The sequence below is a fragment of the Lates calcarifer genome, linkage group LG8, assembly GCF_001640805.2.
Source record: "Lates calcarifer isolate ASB-BC8 linkage group LG8, TLL_Latcal_v3, whole genome shotgun sequence".
Taxonomy (NCBI): domain Eukaryota; kingdom Metazoa; phylum Chordata; class Actinopteri; family Centropomidae; genus Lates; species Lates calcarifer.
In genome coordinates, this window is record NC_066840.1 from 14,205,436 (window position 1) to 14,225,193 (window position 19,758).

At 45.2% G+C, this 19,758-nt stretch overlaps 3 protein-coding genes across 4 annotated transcripts; 2 read left to right on the forward strand and 1 right to left on the reverse strand.

Moving 5' to 3' along the window:
- Positions 1 to 1,650: 1,650 nt before the first annotated feature.
- On the forward strand, positions 1,651 to 10,778 carry unc13d (unc-13 homolog D (C. elegans)). The gene is made up of 34 exons (XM_018660188.2): positions 1,651 to 1,812; positions 2,633 to 2,659; positions 3,160 to 3,216; positions 3,301 to 3,357; positions 3,440 to 3,547; positions 3,634 to 3,693; positions 3,830 to 3,896; positions 4,714 to 4,894; positions 4,971 to 5,015; positions 5,100 to 5,171; positions 5,251 to 5,320; positions 5,411 to 5,515; positions 5,610 to 5,702; positions 5,790 to 5,890; positions 5,987 to 6,104; positions 6,450 to 6,571; positions 6,644 to 6,734; positions 6,813 to 6,869; positions 6,975 to 7,072; positions 7,187 to 7,238; positions 7,323 to 7,453; positions 7,559 to 7,676; positions 7,752 to 7,904; positions 7,983 to 8,078; positions 8,156 to 8,362; positions 8,458 to 8,532; positions 8,619 to 8,698; positions 8,778 to 8,892; positions 9,054 to 9,125; positions 9,255 to 9,338; positions 9,427 to 9,546; positions 9,625 to 9,749; positions 9,841 to 10,061; positions 10,159 to 10,778. The coding sequence occupies exons 1-34, from the start codon at positions 1,780 to 1,782 to the stop codon at positions 10,269 to 10,271; spliced, it is 3,324 nt and encodes a 1,107-aa protein (XP_018515704.1). The 5' UTR covers positions 1,651 to 1,779; the 3' UTR covers positions 10,272 to 10,778.
- Positions 10,290 to 17,325, reverse strand: unk (unk zinc finger). Of its 2 annotated transcripts, XM_018660190.2 has the most exons (15): positions 16,968 to 17,325; positions 16,248 to 16,457; positions 15,170 to 15,346; positions 14,945 to 15,075; positions 14,671 to 14,806; positions 14,461 to 14,578; positions 14,288 to 14,372; positions 13,894 to 14,198; positions 13,715 to 13,780; positions 13,454 to 13,637; positions 13,268 to 13,369; positions 12,964 to 13,149; positions 12,699 to 12,880; positions 12,223 to 12,483; positions 10,290 to 11,952 (listed from the first exon to the last, which is right to left on the reverse strand). In XM_018660190.2, the coding sequence occupies exons 1-15, from the start codon at positions 17,114 to 17,116 to the stop codon at positions 11,797 to 11,799; spliced, it is 2,448 nt and encodes an 815-aa protein (XP_018515706.1). In that variant the 5' UTR covers positions 17,117 to 17,325; the 3' UTR covers positions 10,290 to 11,796. The 2 variants fall into 2 exon arrangements, with proteins under 2 accessions (XP_018515706.1, XP_018515707.1); XM_018660191.2 differs by lacking the exon at positions 10,290 to 11,952 and having other exon boundaries at positions 12,254 to 12,483; positions 12,695 to 12,880.
- Positions 17,326 to 17,489: 164 nt separating this feature from the next.
- Positions 17,490 to 19,660, forward strand: LOC108872509 (histone H3.3A). Its single transcript, XM_018660198.2, has 4 exons — positions 17,490 to 17,641; positions 18,433 to 18,570; positions 18,659 to 18,812; positions 18,928 to 19,660. Exons 2-4 carry the CDS (start codon positions 18,443 to 18,445, stop codon positions 19,054 to 19,056), a joined length of 411 nt encoding a protein of 136 aa, XP_018515714.1. The 5' UTR covers positions 17,490 to 17,641; positions 18,433 to 18,442; the 3' UTR covers positions 19,057 to 19,660.
- Positions 19,661 to 19,758: the final 98 nt, after the last annotated feature.

Genomic DNA, 19,758 nt, shown 5'->3' on the forward strand with positions numbered 1-19,758 from the left:
AATACCATGAAGAAGGTACAGTAGATTATACAAAGTTGTGTAACTGTTATATTTAGCTCGAATAGTTGGGTCAAATGTAGTTACTTCTCCCATGTGCTAATACGCAGGATGTGATGTAAGTATTCTTAATGCCAAAAACTACAATTTACATGTAGGGAAGTAAAAAGCCGTCGGGCAGTGACATCATATCTGCACATTTCAATTGTCAGAAAATCTAAATGAACATGTTTTGAACTGAGGATAGGTTATTTAGTGTGCAGGCCTCATGACTTCAGGCCCACACATATCTGTGCATAATATGTGTGATTGTGACTAACACTGTGTAACATCCGACTGAAAATTAGAGCAGAGGTTATCAGTTGACAAATCAGTCGACATGAAATTCATCCATTTTTTAGGTTAGAAAATACACTGGTTTCAGCTTCTCTCTGTGTTTCAAAAACTATAAACAGTGAAACAATTTATTCATTTATAATGGATGATGAAAATAATACTCCAAATAAGCTGTGAAATAAAATGCTTTCTTTATATTGTAATTTTCCCATAAAGATTAATTGATTTTCCTACTTATATTTAGCAGGGATGATGTATTTTTTAGGCCAACCAGGAAGTTAGCATCAAGTCAATGGGATCTTCCATTGGTTTTTGGATTATTACAGAAAATAGCTCCATGATCAACAACTGTATGTGATACTTTTTTGTTTAGCAAGATAATCTTTACAAATGAACCCCACTTTGATGTTTTTTGAAGCCTCAATCCAACCTTCCAGAAGTAAACAGCTAATGTTAGGCTATAAACCAACTACACCACGGTCACATGGCGTCAACATCTCCACCATTAAGCTTCCAACTGGTCATTTCATTTAGCTCTGAGCTCTTCTCCAAAAGCCTTTCTTCTTAGAAAGTTAGTGAGAGTTTGAAAGAGCGTGAGTAGAAACACAACGAGGCTGTAAAGGTGGACTGGTGAGTAGATGGGTTTTCATGTTAACGTCCCCGACAACCTCTGTAGTCTCATTTAGACACTCGTTAGCATCCACCTTTTTTAAGACACGTAAAAGCTTCAAACAATGGTTGTATAGTTAGAGTCATATATAAAGATAGATGTGCAAACATGTCTGTAAATACCTTTTGGAGTAATAGCAGACATTAATTCACAAATAAACCTGTGAGCCTGATGAAACAGGTAGAGCAAATAATACACAAACCACAGATTGACTTGCTGTGGATCGTCTCTAGTTACAGCCAGTTTCATTATCTCACTCAGCTGAAGTTAAATCATGGGACATGTGAGACCTGCTCAGTGCATTTAGCTTATTATTATGGGATCCACTGTAATAATACCAACAGTGAAATAATAACAGTGGACCTGTGCAACAACGTGGCATGAAAACCCTTAACTATAATTACAAGCAGGAGACAGAGAGGAGATGCAGAGTTTGGATTTGTGTTTTGCGCGCGTGTGTGTGTGTGTGCGTGTGTGTGTGTGTGTGTGTGTGTGTGGGTTTGACTGTGTGTGTGCATGTGTTATTTTTGACACAAATGCAGGGCACTATATGAAAAGAAAAACTCATAAGTCACAGTTATTGACGTTACCACCTTCTACAGGAAGTGATGACTTCCGGCTGTGCGATAGTTCATCGAAACACACACACACACACACACACACCACACACGCAGCTTCCCTATCTCACACACACACAGCGCACACCAGCTTAACAGGCAGGAGCCTGGTTGTCAGACATTAGCATCATTGTGTCGCGTCAAAGTGAGCCCACCAGCATGGGAGACAAACTACTGCAAACACCTGAACAGGTATGGACCACAGAGCACTTACACATATCGACATGTGTTTCAGTACTTGTTGAATTCTGGCTCTCTGTTAGTTTCTAACCACCACGTTTACTTGCCTGCGGGGTGATAACCAAACTGATGATGCTGTCAAATATCTTTACTTTCATTTTAAAAGACGCTCTGTTTCTTAAAGTTTTGTTTTAATCGTTTTCACACAGTTTGTCTTAAAGTTTTTTCAAATTATTTCCTTCCTTTCCCCAACCCCTAACACTGTCAGCTGAGTTACAACAGCGTTAACAATCGCACCCAAATACTGAGTCAGTGGCTATTTCAAAATACTGTGACTGTGAATCATAATTGTTTTGAATGTTTGGTTGGATGAGATGATGCAGAATGAAGCATCAATGACACTTCTGCTATCTGTAAGGTTAGCTGAGCACACCGTACACACACACAGTTTGCTTTTTTATGCACACACACATGAAAACCGCTGCAGGTATGTGTGTGTGTGTTGTAGCTGGGTACAAGTTTATTTGCATAGTTATATTTAGGATGGGTTCCTAGTGATTTCCCTTCAGATGATTTTCCTGGTCTGAATATTGAGTGGGTTGTTACCTCACTGTTGCGTCCAAGTCAGTTTCATGATCAGTAATAGAGGAAGTCTCTTACAGAGGCAGGCCTTATCTGAAATCAAAAACACAAATGTTTCTTGAGCTTGGTAATGCTAGTCTTCTGCAGATGATAAGGTCCCTCTATGTTTATAAAATCTGTCTGTGAAATGTTTTATTTCATTTAAATCCCCTGTGTTTAACTATAAACACATTTATCCTCTGTTTTCCAGGAACCTGGGTTAACGAGACTCAGACAGGTAAAACACATCAGCTACACCATCAGTTTCACCAAACCAGTGCACGTTTTAGCTTCTTGTTTTAAACACTTAACACTGAGCTGTTGGTTTCCATTAGCTTTGCAGGTGGCTCTGTGTGGGCTTAGCATGCAAACATTTAGCAGGTATGTGTAGTACTTTACACAAAGCAGAGGCTGATGGGAGTTAGTTTAAATTCAATTAAATCTTTGACCTTATTATGACACAGTATGTCAGGCGCACAGTTTTTTAGAACAAAACCTCAGATGTCGACCTCATGGTGTCTCTAAAGGAAAAGTCAGGAGATCAGGACAATTATTAGAGTTCAACATCTGGGAACCATGATTATCTGTGGAAAGATATTTCCACAATATTTCATGGCAATCTGTCCAGTAGTAATGGAAACAAATGGAAACCAGTGGCTGTTTAGAAACTGGAACAATACATCCAGTTTGTAATAAATGTTTTCTCCTGTTTTATTTATTTCTTTGTTGTCTTGTCAGTTTTCACCCGGCCATGTGCGCAAACTGGGGCTGACGAGGAAATTGCGAGACAGGAGGGTAACTTACGAATTTAACTTACTTCATCTACCACATGAATGAACCACAGACTCATGAATAAACTGAATTTCTTGTCACATGTAGGATTTTAAAGAAGATGAGAACCCAGAGGAGAAAGCACGAAGACACAAGGAACAGGAGGTATCATCATTCATGTGCTGTACGTCACATTAAATGTTATTTTTTCCAAACACGGTCTCACTCTGTTTATTTCTGTTTAAAGCTGAAGCCTCTGTATAAGGAGCTGTTATACACCATCGCTCATAAGATGGGAAAACCGTCGTCAGCTGAGGTCTTCACAGATAACCAGCTCCACCAGTACATCAAGGAGGTAAACCCCACACACATATAACACCTATGGTTCTGTTGACTGGTTGGTGTATGACTGGTTACAGGCTGATCTGTCCCATCTACCAGGCTTTCGGTATGACAGAGGAAGAGCACGACAGTCTGATGGAGAAAGTGCAGAGCACAGAGGTGAGAAAAGGAAGTCAGTATGTTGTTTCCAGCGAATGCTGAGAGACCCCTAATATCTATTTATAGCACCAAGAACCTGAACTTTCCATCTGCATGTTTGACGCATTCACTGCAAATAACTGTCTGATTCTTTCAGCCCCCAGTTTACTGCCTGATGGCCACTGTGAAGGAAGCAAAGGGAATCCTGGGAAAAGATGTCAGCGGTGAGTTTTAATCCTGCAGACCACACATTTATTCATGGTCCCCTGAGGAAACATCCTGATGATTTTGGTGATCCATCAGGAGCTCAAACGTTTCTCCACGTTGAAATATCTCAACGTGGTGGACTGCTGTAAATGACGTTCTTGGTTTCCAGATGATGTATCCTGGTGACTCCCCTGACTTTTCATCCACTACCAAAACCATGTTGATGATCATATTGCCATTAAAACTTATTTCAGACACTCATGACCATCACCTGACTTTTCATGTCGCAGCATTTTCTTTCATCTAATATTTTTGCACCTGCAAAGCTAAAACAAACATTACCATCAGCCACCATACTATTTATGCTAACATGCCAAACTAGCATGCTAAGCGTCAGCATATTAGCATAGCCCCTGTGAACATTTCAGCCTGTTGAAGTTTGCAGTCATGCATGACGATATTAGTTCACCTAAATGGCATCAGTTAGGATTTATTCTCCTGCACAAAGCTGGAATATCATTTTAACTTTAGTCATAATTTAGATGTTTTTCATGAGTTGATTCTTTTTTGCAGTTTAATTTTGAAGGAGATTTGAGAGAGTAAACTGGTTCTTCAGATATTTTGAAAGTGACTCTTTAGTACTTGTGGTGTTTCACTACCTTGACTGTACTCCTCTACACTCGTGTTGTGTTTAGGTGACTTTCTGTTCTCCTGAGGGCATCCCATCCCTCACTTTCACTTCCTGTCAGTCGTTTGATTTTTCCTGTGGAGCAGTCTCTTTCCATCTCTGGACTCTGGAAATAAAGTGAAGTTAAATGTGACGATACTCCACAGGTTTTAGTGACCCGTACTGCCTGCTGACCATACTGGAGGATGAAGAGGAGAACCGCACACGCCGGTCCAGAGCCAAACCCTGTAAATCAGTCGTAAAGGACGCTGCGTCCGGCGACAAGATTTACCAGACAGACATAAAGAAACAGACCCTGAACCCCATCTGGAACCAAACCTTCGTTCTGTGAGTCTGCATTCACCTTCATCTCAGATCAGTCAGACTGAAATTTACAACACTTACCATTTTAAAACTTTTTCAGAGAGTTTGGAGACGTCGCCGGTGCCAGCTTCCACGTGGAGATGTGGTGAGAAAAACACACACGGCTTCACTTTTCCTGCTGTAAAATAATCTCATTCGTCACCTTCACCTCGCCTCTCCTCTGTCTCAGGGATAAGGACGAAGACGTGTCGCTCACTCAGAAACTGGAGGAGATCAAAACCAACTTGAACAGTTTAAGAAGGTATCACACTCCCTCTGTGACTCACACACAATCAGTTTAACCAAACACAGCTGCTGAGTTTCTGACTGCTCCTGTTCAGGATGATCAAAGAGGCCAAAAAGGAGAAAGGCACGGACGACTTTCTGGGAAACGTCATCCTAAAACTCCAGGTAGCAAATGTTCTCGTTTGATATCTGCTTCTTTACTTCACTCTTCACTGTCTGTCCAGTCTAACACTCGTCTGTATCATCTACCTGCAGGATCTCCACTGTACTGAAGACAACTGGTACAATCTGGAGCCCAGAACAGAGACGTATCCTGACCGCGGCCAGTGCCACCTGAACCTCAAGTTCATCCATAAAGCGGTAAAAAAAAAACAGTTTGTGGATTTTGGATAGAGGTAACATTTATGCATGAAAACATCTGTTAAAAGTCAAATGTGTGTTGTGTGACGGACAGAGAGACGGGACGCTGAGCGCTGGTCGAAGCGCCTACATCAACTACTGTGGGATTCTGCAGCAGTTTGTTCAGGCTTACATCTCCAAGCAGCAGGTAAAGAACGAGCTCACTCTCATCCCTAAAATCCCCGTTTAAATTTGACTTTCTTTCTTCATCACCGTCTCGCCTGGTCTCTCTCAGAGCTCTGCTCCGTGGAAAGGCGAGCTGTGTGGCGAGGCTCAGACTCTGCTGGAGTTTTACGCGACGCAGAACGACCTCTCTCCTTTTCTTCAGGACCTGGCGTAAGCACCGTGTTAATATCGAGCAGACTTTACAGTGATTAGGCAGGAACATACAGCATGTGTGTGTGTGTGTGTGTGTGTGTGTAACCCTGACAGGAAGTGGGTAGCGTACAGTAAGCTGTACCAGAGCCTGGAGGTGGACTCGTCCGTGCTGTTCCAGCAGCTCACCAGTATAGAGTACCACTGGCATCAGCAGCAGCTGCCCCACCAGCAGGTCTGAATACTCAGCTCACTGCATCTGTATTTCCATCTTCTGCTCCTTTAAACTTCTTATTTTATTTTGTAAAGTGTCTTGTCGCTGTGGTGCTGATCTGTAAGTGAAGGATCTTGACACTTCCTCCACTGCGTTCTACAGCCTAACCATGATCTTATCAATATCACACTCATTTAAAAAGATGATTTTCCATCATGTGACGGTCGGTCGTGTTCCTGTCTGTTCTTGTCTTTCCTGCCAGACTTCCCCTGCTTCTTGTGCTAATATATATTTTAAAAACTGAAACCAGGAGTTGATATCTCGGCCGAGATGAGTGTTGAGAAAGGTGTTGCGTTGTCTTAACAGAAACAGGAACTTGGAGACTCTCTTCATGGTTTCCTGCAGTACGGACTGTGTCTTGTGGCCAAATACAGAGACATCTTCCCCCCGACCTCCAGTGCTACTCCCAAACTGCACACACTGCTCAGGTACACAGAGTTATACGTGTTAGTTTACCTCCTGACATGGCTGCGATACATGAATGTGCTTATTTTTTGCAGAATCTTGGTCCAGATCTGTAAGACTCAGGCGTTTCAGAAACTGAACCCAGCTCAGTTTGAGTTGCACGATGAGGTCAGCGACGCCATACAGGTCAGTAATCACATGTATCATCTCATACTGTGTTCATATAAGAAGTCCTAATTACTTATGATACAGTTCTAACCTCAGACAGGTACACAGGAGTGGTTCTCCAACAAAAAGGGTTTACATCAGCCGATGACAAAGGTAAACACGTCATGACTCTGTTCTCAGATCTGACGCTTTCACGGCATCTTCATTTTATTTCTCAGCACTCATGTCGTGTTGTTTCTGCACCGTGCTGACACACAGGACCTGTCAGAGATCGTGAGCGCCCTCTCCAGGTTGATTGGGGAGGTGCAGGAGGACATTAAACACAACAAGGACGTGTGGAACAGGGTGTTCGTCAGGTACTAACTACAGAACTAATTCAAAGAAAAAGCAGGAAAAGAAAGTTGAAAGCTGACAGTGCATCAGGAACGTTTTGTTCTCTTGTGATAATGTGTCTTTTCCTCGTCGTTCAGTGCTGTGCAGGTGGATGTGTTCACTGTCGTCTACCAGAGGTTTGACTCTTTGGTGAGTGATCGGTGGAGCGGTTTGACTTTTCCTGACAAACATGATGCACCCGTCTCCTCTCATCACACTTCCTCTCCTCTGCAGCTGGCAAACGAAGTGAGAGAAACCTTATCGCTGGTGGAGGGTCAGATGGAGCAGCCTCTGGCCAACAACCTGTTCCCCGTTTACCTGAGCCTGCAGGCCATCCACAAAGACAAGGCTTTCTTACAGAAGAGGTCAGAGGTCATCACACTCACACCACATGATTTCAGAGGGAATATAAAGTAATAATACATGAAAGTGTAAAGAGCAGAAGGTCAGGAGTGTGTGTGTTGTTTCAGGGGATTACTGGAGCTGACAAATTTCCACGAGGGCTTCAGAGAGGCTCTGCCTTACTGGCTCAACCAGGCCTTCAGCAAAACTCAGGACAGGGTGGAGAGGGCCGTGCAGGTGGACCAGGTAACGCTTGAACTTGATGCTTTACTATCATCAATGGAGGACATTTCATCATTCTGTTTGTGTGCGTCCTCTCAGCTCCAGCCGCTGCAGGTCGGTTCAGTGCCAATCAAACACAGCTCCTCAGCTGTGGACCTGGTGGCGTGTATCCAGCCTATCTGCCAGCTGTGGGAGCAGCTGTCCTGGCCCGACCCTGAGGAGGCCTTCATGCTCATGGTCAAACTCACCGAGGTACAGTGACGGATGCTGTGCAGGTGAGATCACCTGGACGTGGGAATGACTGGTGGTTAACTCTCCGTGTGTTTTCAGGATGTGTGTAAGATTGTGGTGAACTACTGTCACATCCTGAAGGAGAGGGTCAGGGTGCTGTCGGAGAACTCGGACCACGGCAGCGCCATAAACATGGTAAACACACACTTCACCAGAAATACCTCTAATGCTCCGTAACACACAGGAACCTCACGCCTCCCGTCTCTCTGCAGCTGTGTGTGGTCGTGAACGACCTGGAGCACCTGAGGTCCGTCCTGACCAAACTTCCTACACAGCTGAACTGGGCGGGGCTTCGGGATCGGACCCAAAACGTCATCGGGGAAAGCCAGTTCCACAACACGCTGCCATCGCAGCTTCAGCAAGCCCAGAGCATCCTCAGCCGAGAGATCCGCTCTGCTTTAGACACTCTGGGAAAAAAGGTGTGATTCAAAACAAAGGATGGAAACAGGTGATTGTCTAGATGTCGCTTTTGAAAAAAATCTGTGTACTGAAAAACCTGTGTGTGTCTCTGAAGCTGAATACAGACATTGAGACTCATGTCAGGAGCATGTCAACGAGGCGGCGGATTCCCTCCAAGTCCACAGAGGATGTAAGTGACAGTCGCTGCCAGTTTAACACACACACACACTGACGCCTGCGGTGTTTGCCTGACGTCCAGCCTCCTCTCTGTTTCAGGCTGCAGCCCCTCTGATGCGCTACCTGGAGCAGGAGCTGCAGTACATGAATGAAAACCTGGTTCAGGAGAACTTCAACAGGTACGAGCTTTTATCGTCTTGATTCTTGTCTTTCATTGTGTAGTTCTGATGTGTTGGTTTGTTTTCCTCCTATGTCCAGTCTCCTGACTCCTCTGTGGAATAACTCGGTGAAGATCCTCTACCAGGTGGCTACTCAGCATCCACAACAAGAAGGGCTCATGGTCTTCTGCCAGAGACTGCTGTATACGCTGCAGGTTGGTCACTCGTCTACCAGAGCAGAAAGCAGGTGCTCAGTTCAGCTCAGCTGTGAGCAGCTAGCATGACTGTAGACTCTTAACTCTTGTTTATTTGATGAATTCCTGCACCTAGACGTGGTTTAATGTTAGATTTTGTTGTTGTTGTTGGTGTATTTCAGTGTTTAGAGCAGTGTTTCCATGCAGAGGGGAACGGACTCCCTCTGAAGACACTTCACTCTGATGAGTACAAGGTGAGAAAACGCTGAGGGAAAGTCATCGCTTCTTTGAATCGTGTCAGATTTGTTGTTTCTTCACCTTCAAAACAAAAAAAGTGGAATAAAAACACACAATTTAAAGTGAAACTTCTCTCCTGTGTCCAGACTCTGAAAGCTCACCTGACTCACAACTCTCTGAGCAGCCAGGAGCTCGTGCAGAAGTTCCTTGATCGGAAAATAAAGGAGCAGGTACAGATGGACGGACGGACAGCTGCTGTACATTCACTCATGTCAGTCCATTTGTTCCAACACTCTGTTTCTCCTGTCTACACGACAGCACGTGTACAGCGGAGAGAAATACGGCGCCGTCACCCTCCTCACATCGTACAGGAGGTCAGACCAGAGGCTCAGAGTCGAGGTGTTGAACGCAGTCAACCTCTTACCGATGGACTCCAACTGGTAAGACCATCACAGCCACAGAGATACATCACACAAACTGTGTGAGCTTTTCCTGACGACCTCGTGCTTCTGTCCAGGTTTCAGTGATCCATTCGTGCAGCTGTGTCTGGAGCCAAACCACATCTTTCCCGAGGTAGAGACTCGCTGCACTCAGATCAAAAACTGCGACCTCAATCCACTTTTTGACGAGGCCTTTGAATTGTGAGTCGTGGCATTCGTCAGTAATCTCAGTTTTCAGCCTGCAGCCTCTCAGGATGTCGTTGACTCCTCCTCTCCTCTCCTCTACATCTAGTCTGGTTTCTCTGGAGCAGTGCCAGGCTCTGGGGGCCTGCCTGGTGGTGACCGTTCTGGACCACGACACCTTGAGGCCGGACGACTTTGAAGGCGAGGCCTTCCTGGGACTCAAGTCCATACCGGGAGTTGGTGGAGGAAGGGAAGGAGATGGACTCAGCTCGCAGCCGGACAGCGCCCCTGCTCAGATCCGCCTGCCTCTGATGCATCCTAAACCCAATGGTACGACCTCTTCACCGGGCTCAGACCAGTGAAATACTGTTTGGTCCCAGCTGTGTGGCACTTCTCTGATAAACGATTTGTTTCTTTGTGTTTCCAGAGGACAGCATCCTGAGGCTGCTGGAGTCCAGGAAAGGAGAACGGGAGGCTCAGGCCTTCGTTAAAAAGCGACGACAGAGAGAGAAGCAGTCGCAGGAAGGGATTCATCAGTAACAAACCAACAGAGACAAGTTCTTCCTCCAAAAATATACAATTTGTTTTAATGATCTGTACCAAAAAACAAAGAACAATCCACTCAGAGGGAAACACTGGCGTTGGATGAGTTGTGTGTGGACAGTATGCTGAGCACGGGTTATTACCAGAGACCATCACAGTGATCATGAACATGTTCACGCCTGCTTTTAAACCACACCTTTACATATCTGTCTGCTTCCTGATGCTTTGTCTAATCAGTGCAAGAGATAAGTATGACATCACTTAACTATGTGTATATATATAATATATATATATTAGACTACATTTGACACACTGTGAAATGTCAAAGATGACTACAAATGTAAAAAGTTTGGCAGAGAAATCTGTCACACGTTGATTTTACACATAAGAAAAGAGACAGTTTTAACAAAAAAAAAAGAATGTGTATGTTTGAGTTAACATGAGAAGCATTTAAGTAAAAATTAAAATGATGTAATTTCAAAGACTAAACACGTTGACTGAGTACATTTGCCTTGATTGTGTTAACATGCTTTCCTCTTCCAGTTTATGCAGAAGAACATTAGAGAAAACCTGAGTGCTTTAACAGAGGCCATCTGTTGGAATTTAAACAAATATCACTAACTTTTTAAATATTTTCTGTCATTATTCAACAGTAATTGACAATTTTAAATTTCTTTTGCTAAAAAAAACTATTATTAATTAATTAAAAAAATCAAAATGAAATAATTCAATATAATCTAGATAAGCGCTACCAGCAGACTGGTATGATGGCCCCCTTTTGGCTGTAGGATTATTGTCTGGAGAAACTAAATATGCCCTTTAAGTGTTTTCAGTCAGACCTGTTGATGTTGTTAAGACGGCGCGTCACCCTGAAATAAACATCTGAGAAATCTGTCGTGTCCTCCATCCATTTAGACAGTTACAGTTATTCTCCCAGAGAAAAACACCCTGACCTGGAGTGAACCTGTGTGATATAACCAGGCCACAGCGCCCAACTCAGATATACCTCAGCCGAGAGGACGCTGCAGCTCTACATTCATGTCTGTGTACACAAAGTACTGCTATACTGCCTCCATATATAGCACATACAGTTAGTGGGTGTACTCAGACAGAAAATGCTCTCAGCGGTGGATTATCATGAGTAACTGTGTTCAGGGTGAGCTGCTGTGTGTTTGATAATTCAGGTCTTTACTTTAACAGAGAACAGGGGTGAAGAACAGTGTTGCTGGTCAAGAGCGATAACTAGTAAAATGTACTGTGTTCCACGGGTAACACTGGAGAAATTGTTAATTCTAAATTCCACATTAAGAGCTTTCACTTAGTGACCAGCGCTCTCACTAAGCCGGTCATTCATCAGTAAACGTCATCTTTAAAGTACAAAACCAGATCAGTGCTTGTGTTGTCGCCGCTTTACAAAACAACCTCGACGTGATGCTGAACGGCGGCTGGGATCCAAGGCTGGTATCTGTGGAATCAGGACTGACCGGTCTGTGGTCTGCGGTGGTCCGACTGGGCCGTGAGGTCAAGACAGCTGCTGCTCCAGGTTCTGTTCGGGGCAGAGCGGGCACTCTGTGGAGGAGGAGCAGCTCTCACACTGAAGTCCGTGACCACAGGGCAGAGACACTGAGCCTGGCTCTCCACACGTCACGCAACACTGTCTCTGCTTCCTGTACACCACCTGGACGAACAGAGGAAAGTGTTTAGAGCTCTGAGGCTGAAGGACGGTGAGTGTTGTGATTTGTGTTGTGAACGACGCATCTCGTAAGGGCAACGCTTTGTCCTGTGGGAACTTGTAATGGGCGTTTGTGATGATTGATTACACAGACAATTAAAATATCCACAAAGTCATCAAATGATCACGTCATAACTATTTCACTAAGTAGTGACTGGCTTATTAAAAAATATCTTCTGTTTACGAGTATATAAGAAGGTTTGGTTTTGCTCGTACCTGCTCCACAGCGTGTAAGCAGCTACAGAGCTGAGCCTGCAAACTGAGGACTGACTCCAGGGGCAGTCTGTGTAGTAGCTGGAGTTGGTGCAGCGCTAGATGGGGGTTGTCTCCGCTCCTTAAGCTCTCCAGCGCCTCCTGCAGGAGAGTGACCTGCCTCTGTGCCTCCTCCTCAGCCTGCCTGGCTCTTTCGGCCTCCATGGCTAATCGAGCTGCGTGAGCACGTGACTCCTCTGCGTCGGCCTTCAGAGCAGCCCACGACTACAGGAGACGAGCAGGGAATACAAGACGTATTGATGTAAACACAAACCAGGTTAGCATCTCTCATCATATCATATCTGGCCTTTACACTGGTGATTTATCATTACAGTATCCTGGTTTCTAAAACTAGAATGCATGTGCAAACACATAACCAGGATACCGGTGTCCCTGTGAGCACTCTCCATGCATGCACACATGCCCCACTACCTACCTACCTGAGCTGTGTGTCTCCAGCTGTGGCCCCACTGCTTCAGACCCCTGTGAGCTTCCTCCAGCTCCTGTTTGAGCCTGGCGGTCTCTGCACAGGGGCCCGAGGGCAACAGAGTGGGGGGTGTACCAGGAGAACCCTGGCCTGATGGAAAGTGCTCCCAGATGTTCGTGCTCATACCGTTCAGACCTGCGAAGACAAGAATAAATATCACCAAAATCACGTTGTCCCTCACTGCACCGCTGGATTTCTTGGAATCGAAGTCCACAAACCTAAAGAGCTGTGAGATGGCCCTAAGAAGGTGCTCTCTGATTGGCCGGGTTGTGACAGGTGAGCGGAGAAGAATGGTGATGCGTGCGGTCTGATTGGAGGAGATGGTGACGGGGAGCTAAAAGGAGCAGAGCTGCTAAAAGATCCTGGGATGTTGACAGGAGCAGAGCTCTGAAGCTGGCTCCCTCCTGCAAACACACACAGACAAATAAATATGAGTCAGTTTAATGTGTGTTCACTGCCAGAGCGTTCATGTGTTCATATTTAATTTCTATGCAGTTCTGTGAGTTTCTGTCTTTGAGATACCCAGCATCACTCCCACACTGGGCAGAGCAGAGCTGCTCTCCAACCTCCTCTCCAGCGCCGACACACCAAAATCATTCAGGTCAAGATCATCCAGAGCCGACTCTGCGACACAAACAGAACCACATCTGTCAGATGTACTGTTCTTTTCCACAGCGTGAGTTAAAAACGTTGTTTGCCCTGACTTACCAACGACTGACTCCACAGTCTCGCTGGTGGGGTAAAAGGGCAGGGCGTTGGCGTTCATGCCTGAGGTGACGCCTGACCCCGGGGGTCCGAGAGGGGCGGGGCTAGGTGGGGTGGCGGCGAGACTGGAGGGGATGCTGGACGACAGACTCAGAGGGCTGCCCACCGGCAAAAACACCAACAAGTCCTGACACAGACAGAGTGTGGTTGGTTTTATGATGACACACGTTTCAGACTGTGAACAGGTTAAGGTTGTAATTGTACCTGTTTGCTTTGTGCTGATGCAAATTCTCTGTTGCGTTGCTCTAGAGCGAAACTCCTTTGCTTTGCCTGAAACCACAAACAGAGAAGACTGATGACGGATCAACAAACAGGACCAGCCTTTCTGTAGTAAGAGCAGATTTAACCTCCATGTTCCCCTTTTCCATTTCTGTCCTCCTCACCTGGTCCTCCCTCTCAAATCCAGGTGCCCTGCCATACCCTCCTTCTCCTGCCCATGGAGACAGAGGCTCAGCTCCTCCGCTCACATCCTCACACAAGGACAGAACACTACCCAGCAGCCCCTGCTCTGCTATACATGATGACCCTGCGGACGGGGAAAAGGGGTCAGAGATAGACCCCGATCCCGGGCCCACGTTGTGTCCGCTGGGGCTTGAAGAGGCCTCCTGGGCAGGGAGAGGGTCTGGAGGTCTGGGGGGTGGAGGGGAGCTGGGGGTGGGGAACGATGGTTCCTCAGATACAAAGGGCTCTGAGGAGGTTTGAAAAATAAAGTGTGATTTAAATGACAAACTGAGTGATGATACTGTTGTTGCTCAGAGACGTGTTGTGGAAACTTACTTTCAACATGAGCAAAGGCACAGAAGGGCCCTCTGGGACAGCTGCCACACTGCTGCATGTCATTACACTTAGTGGATTTATAAATCTGTGACAGAACAACAAACACGTCTCATTATTCGCCTCCTGTGACGTCTGCTCGAGCCTGTATATGATATCTGTTTAAACAGACAAACCTCAGGGTGGAACTGTTGTTCTGTTCTTGTGTGACAGTACTGACATCCCTCTGCTCCCTCACATTTACTGGGGTCTCCCCACTCCTCGCTCTGTTTCACAGCTGGACACGGCAGCGCTCTGTAGCAACAGGAACAAGTCACAGTTTTCTTAAATGCAGCTACAGCCGAGCAAAACCTACACCATTATCTTTACACGGTGTGACAGGAGACCTGTATTTGTGCTTGTGCGGGCTGCGCCTCCTGTCTTTGCTGTTGTGGTAATACGGACAGGCGTAACCTTGGCGGCACAGACGAGGTGGTTTCTTACAGAGCTCTGTCTTGTAGTGGGACAGCACGTAGTTGTTATCTAAAGAGTTAGAACATAAAGGAAACATGATCACAACCAAAGGAAAACAGACAGAACAACACGAGACACAGCACTAACTATATCATTACCATGACACAGGGTGAGATTAGCCACAGTGTAACGCGCTGTAGGACTGACCTTGCCAGCGTGGCTCCTCACTCAGGATCTTCTCTATGAGGGCGGTGCTCGCTGCCTGTCCTGACTGCCCGTCTCCTCCGCCCCCCTCTGAGGACCCCGAGCCTCCCTGAGACTCCATCACCTGCACCTCTCTGTAAGATTCACAGTGTAAAGAGACTCTGTAAATGACTAAAGTACAGATACACAAAACATTCGGGTTCATGCAGGTTCCGTTCTTCTGGGCACCTGATATCATAGACAGGGCTGCGCAGGTCATGTGATCCGTGTGCAAAGGCACAGTGGGAGCCGTTTTTGCTGCAGTGGCCTTTTGCATCGGTTTCGTGGATACATGATCCCGTCTTATAGTAGCGGAGGTGGTATCTGCGCTCTGTGTCGCCTGCTGTCCGATGTAGAAACGGGCATCTGGAACACACAGGAAGAGATACAGATGTTTAAACACTACATACTGCAACAACTGCACAACTTCTCTGAGCCCAAGAATGCTTGTGTTGTTTGATTAACTCCAAAACCTAAATACATTCTATTTATAATTATATAACACAGAGAAAAGAGAGACATCAGTTCATTTAAGCAGCTGGAACAATTAATTAGATACAAAATTAATTATCTGTCCAATGACTATGATAATTAATCAAATATAAAGGGCAGATGTAACTATGACTTCAGACTTCTCTTCAGTAGCTGTTAGCATGTATCAGAGACGTCCTAATTAGACCCTCAATCAACTTCCATCGTTTACATTTACATTTACATCCTCTTTGTCTGTGAATGTCATAAAGAGCAGAACGGCTCAGCAGAGAACAGACCCACAGAGTGGAAGAATGGCTGTGTTCAGGTGCTAATGCACACTGTGGAGATTATGCATCAGACACTTCTCTTCCAAGGTGTTGAACCAGACTTACAATTCAATCACTACTTGACTCAAAAAAAGACCCTTTGTCATGCAATATCCTTCACAGTCTGGTGGCTCACCTGAGCAGCTCAGGATTTAAATGTGAAATGTTTACAAATGTTAGAGATGAGACGGAGACAAACCCCCCACAACAGAAGGCCACATAATTATTTCCACTGTTGTTTACTTCAGTCCACAAAGTGAAAGTGTGTACTTTATACAGTCGCCACAACCACCTTCCCAGATACAGTGTGGTGAGTTGTGCAATTCAGTGCAAAAGCAACAACAACACTTCCCCTTTTACAGAAGTCCGACACTGTTGATGTTAAAAGTGTTGGTCTACTGAGGGACCCACGATAATCAACATGAACATGATGTGAAACGCATCACTGAAATCTCAGCCACACTCACTCATCTCCATCAGGGCAGGTTCCTGTTCCCTCATCATATTTGGTACAATAAACATCTGGGCTGTAGTTGAACGTCCCGTCCCGTCTGCGGATGGGTCTGCGTCGCCGCTGGTTCAAGAAGTGCCAGTGAAAACAGGAAAAAGGCCTGTGTTGTGTACATTTGTGCTGTACGAACAGGGGGCACTGCTCAGTCCTGAACTCCTTCAGATATCTGGGAGAGAGGGAAGCAAAGGGAAAGTGTGGACAGGGTTACTGACTCTCACTGAATTAACACAACCAAGAGTGTGTTTATATTTATTTACAGTACACTTTATATCCCTATTTATAGTAATTATACCTCCAGTGCTCCCCATATGTCTAAGCCTATCCTATTCTCTGTTGCTGTGACAAACCTCTTCCCCTACAAGACTTGTATTATAGTTAGCTAACATAAACATTATGTATTTGTAGCAGTGGCACATATTAAAAACACAGAGCTGGAGCTTTTAACGTTTTAAGTAATGCCCAGAGTTAGTGAGTAACGTTAGGCCTCTTTATCGAGACCCGCTCCGGTTAATAAACACATTATCGCTGAACAGGCATGGTTCAGTTATTTAAAACAATATCACATTTATCGCACACCATTTTAAAAAAAAATACAACTTAGCTACAGTTTGGTATATGCGACTACACGTGAGGTTGTGTACACTTAGCTAGCTAATCCTGCTAACTAGCTACGTACGTGTAATGTTGAGGTTTCTCGGGCTGTACGTTCAACACGGTTGCGGGAGATGTCGAGCCCCCTGCGGGCGAAGACGAGGAGGACGAAGAGGGTCCCCCGGTAGCCGTCGCCGCCGAAGATGACGGGGGCTGCGAGTGTGTTTTAGACATTTTTCCAGTTTAAAGCCTAACAAGAAGAAGCTTGTTTTTAGCTTACTGGCTAGCTATTCTTATTAGCTTCGAAATCCGCATTCTACAACGATGTGAGCTTGCGCAAGGCAGGAGGAAGTAGTAGCTCAGGGACAGCTACAGACAACACGGAACTATGGGACATGAAGTTCAATCATAACTGAACGGATGATTGTATAACTCGTGACACACTTATGAGATTAGATCATACACTCTGGCAGTGTTTTACAGAGATACATAACGTCACGTACGGTTTGTAGAAAGCTGAAATACGGGGAAACAATTAACGTCTTTTAAAATTTGCTTCATCCCATTGGCTGTACCGTACGTCCACTTTGAGAGGTGAACCAATGAGCGTGTAGTATTTCACATGCATGACGTCACGACAGTGTACTAATACTCGGCCTCTGCCTACCCCTCCCAACACACATCGTCTCCGTTTCCAGTGGTTTCCTCTGACGAATTGTCAGCCACGGTGATTATTTAAAGTCAAGCGACATCCTAAAGGTAAATATGGTTTCCTTGCTATGTAGATGTTGTATTTAACGAATTCGGTGTCATTACAGTGACATGTACCCAGCGATCGTCTCCGTCTTACAGGCGTTGTTTGGGAAACAAGGCGACGTGCTAACGTTAGCGTTAGCTAAAAATAGAACAATGGAATCTCTTACAGTTAACGCTTCTGGTTAAACGTCACGATTAGCGCACTAAACTGAAAGTAAACATCGTTAACGAGCTCGAGGTTAGCCAAAATTCTCTCGCCGTTAACCGTTTGATATGTAGCCATTAGCTAAGCTATTCCTGTGTTTGATAATTCTGGTTGAGCTGAAACGAGGCAATGTCGCCTGAGGGGGAAACGAGAAATTGAAAATGGCGAAGACGAAAAGCAAAGACAGACTGGCTGGGCCAGTCCTGGCGCTGAGTGTTATGCTATCGTCTCCGATTCCAGTAGGCCTCGGTATTAGTTAGCGTTAAATCGTTTGATTTACATGGTAGCGGCACGTTAGTCAGCTATAACAAACTTTAACCCTGTAACTAATCATTAACCCATATTTGTTTTTATGGTGACTAATTTGTCGGCCTAGCTGGTAGACGCTGTGGCGTTTAGGAGCAAACCTGACGCCTCCCAGTAGCTACAACCTTGGGGGAGGGGAGCGCTTATTAGATTGTATGCTATGCTAAGCTAGCGTCTTAGCTTGGCAAGGAATACGGCGGATCTATGCGGGGTTATTGTGATCTGTTCTTCTCAGTAGGTCGAGAGTTTTTTTAAAATAACAGACTTTTTTTCTGCTTTTTAGTGAGAACAAGATGGCCCGTACCAAGCAGACTGCCCGTAAGTCTACTGGAGGAAAGGCGCCAAGGAAGCAGCTCGCTACCAAGGCAGCCAGAAAGAGCGCACCGTCCACAGGGGGAGTGAAGAAGCCTCATCGTTACAGGTTTGTATTTACATCACATAACTTGGAATCTATTCTGACTGGTGACACTTTTCCTTTCTATAATTGGATAATTCTCACTGTTGTTTAGGCCTGGAACCGTGGCGCTGAGGGAGATCCGTCGTTACCAGAAGTCCACTGAGCTTCTCATCCGCAAGCTGCCCTTCCAGCGTCTGGTGAGAGAAATTGCCCAGGACTTCAAGACTGATCTGCGCTTCCAGAGTGCTGCCATCGGAGCTCTGCAGGTACATAATTCACAGAATGAAACGAAACGCCCATTTGTGTGTAGAGTCACAGTGGGGCAACATAGTTGTAGTAACTGTAAGCCTAATTCCTGTCTCTCCTGATCTCTATGTATAGGAGGCCAGTGAGGCTTACCTGGTGGGTCTGTTTGAGGACACCAACTTGTGCGCCATCCACGCCAAACGTGTCACCATCATGCCCAAAGACATCCAGCTGGCCCGTAGGATAAGGGGAGAGAGAGCCTAAACAGCCAGCGGCAGCTTTGACGCAACAAATGATCCTATTTATCGTACTTAACCATTTTTGTGGACATTTTTATTTCTTGGGTTTTTTTTTTTTTTAAATAAGTTTTCCTTTTTGAATTTTTTGTATTGTATTTTAGATTGAGATAATACACCAACCATTCCACGAGCCTGAGTACACTTTGGGTAGTTGGAAATGTTGTGCAGTAGGAATTCTCTACCTACATCATGGGTCATAACTACATGTAACAACCATCACACAACCTCAAAGCTCTGTGTGGGTATCAGGCTCCTTTTGGGGATGATGCTATCTCTGAAGCAAGGATTAATCTTCACATCTTCCACAGGGGTCCAGGGTTTCTTCACCCATCTACCATTTACAACAAAAGCCAGCATGTCTTGCTCTACAGGTCTCACTGCAGTGTTGGCGTATCTACTACCACAGTCGATTCTCTGCACTCTTTGACGAGGAGCATGGCAGACCCCTCTGTATTTTTCTGGACTGCTTTTTACATGTTTTCCAACATAAACTCTTGGCAGCTACATTTAATACTATTTATGAAAATGTTGTCACATGTCTTTCTATTAAAGGTCTTTATGAGTAGAAAGTCTTGTGTACTGTAGTCGATTCAGACACTTTGATTTATTTACAACCACATATGAGGCAAGTTGACAGCAGTTGATTTGTCATACAAACCACTCTGTA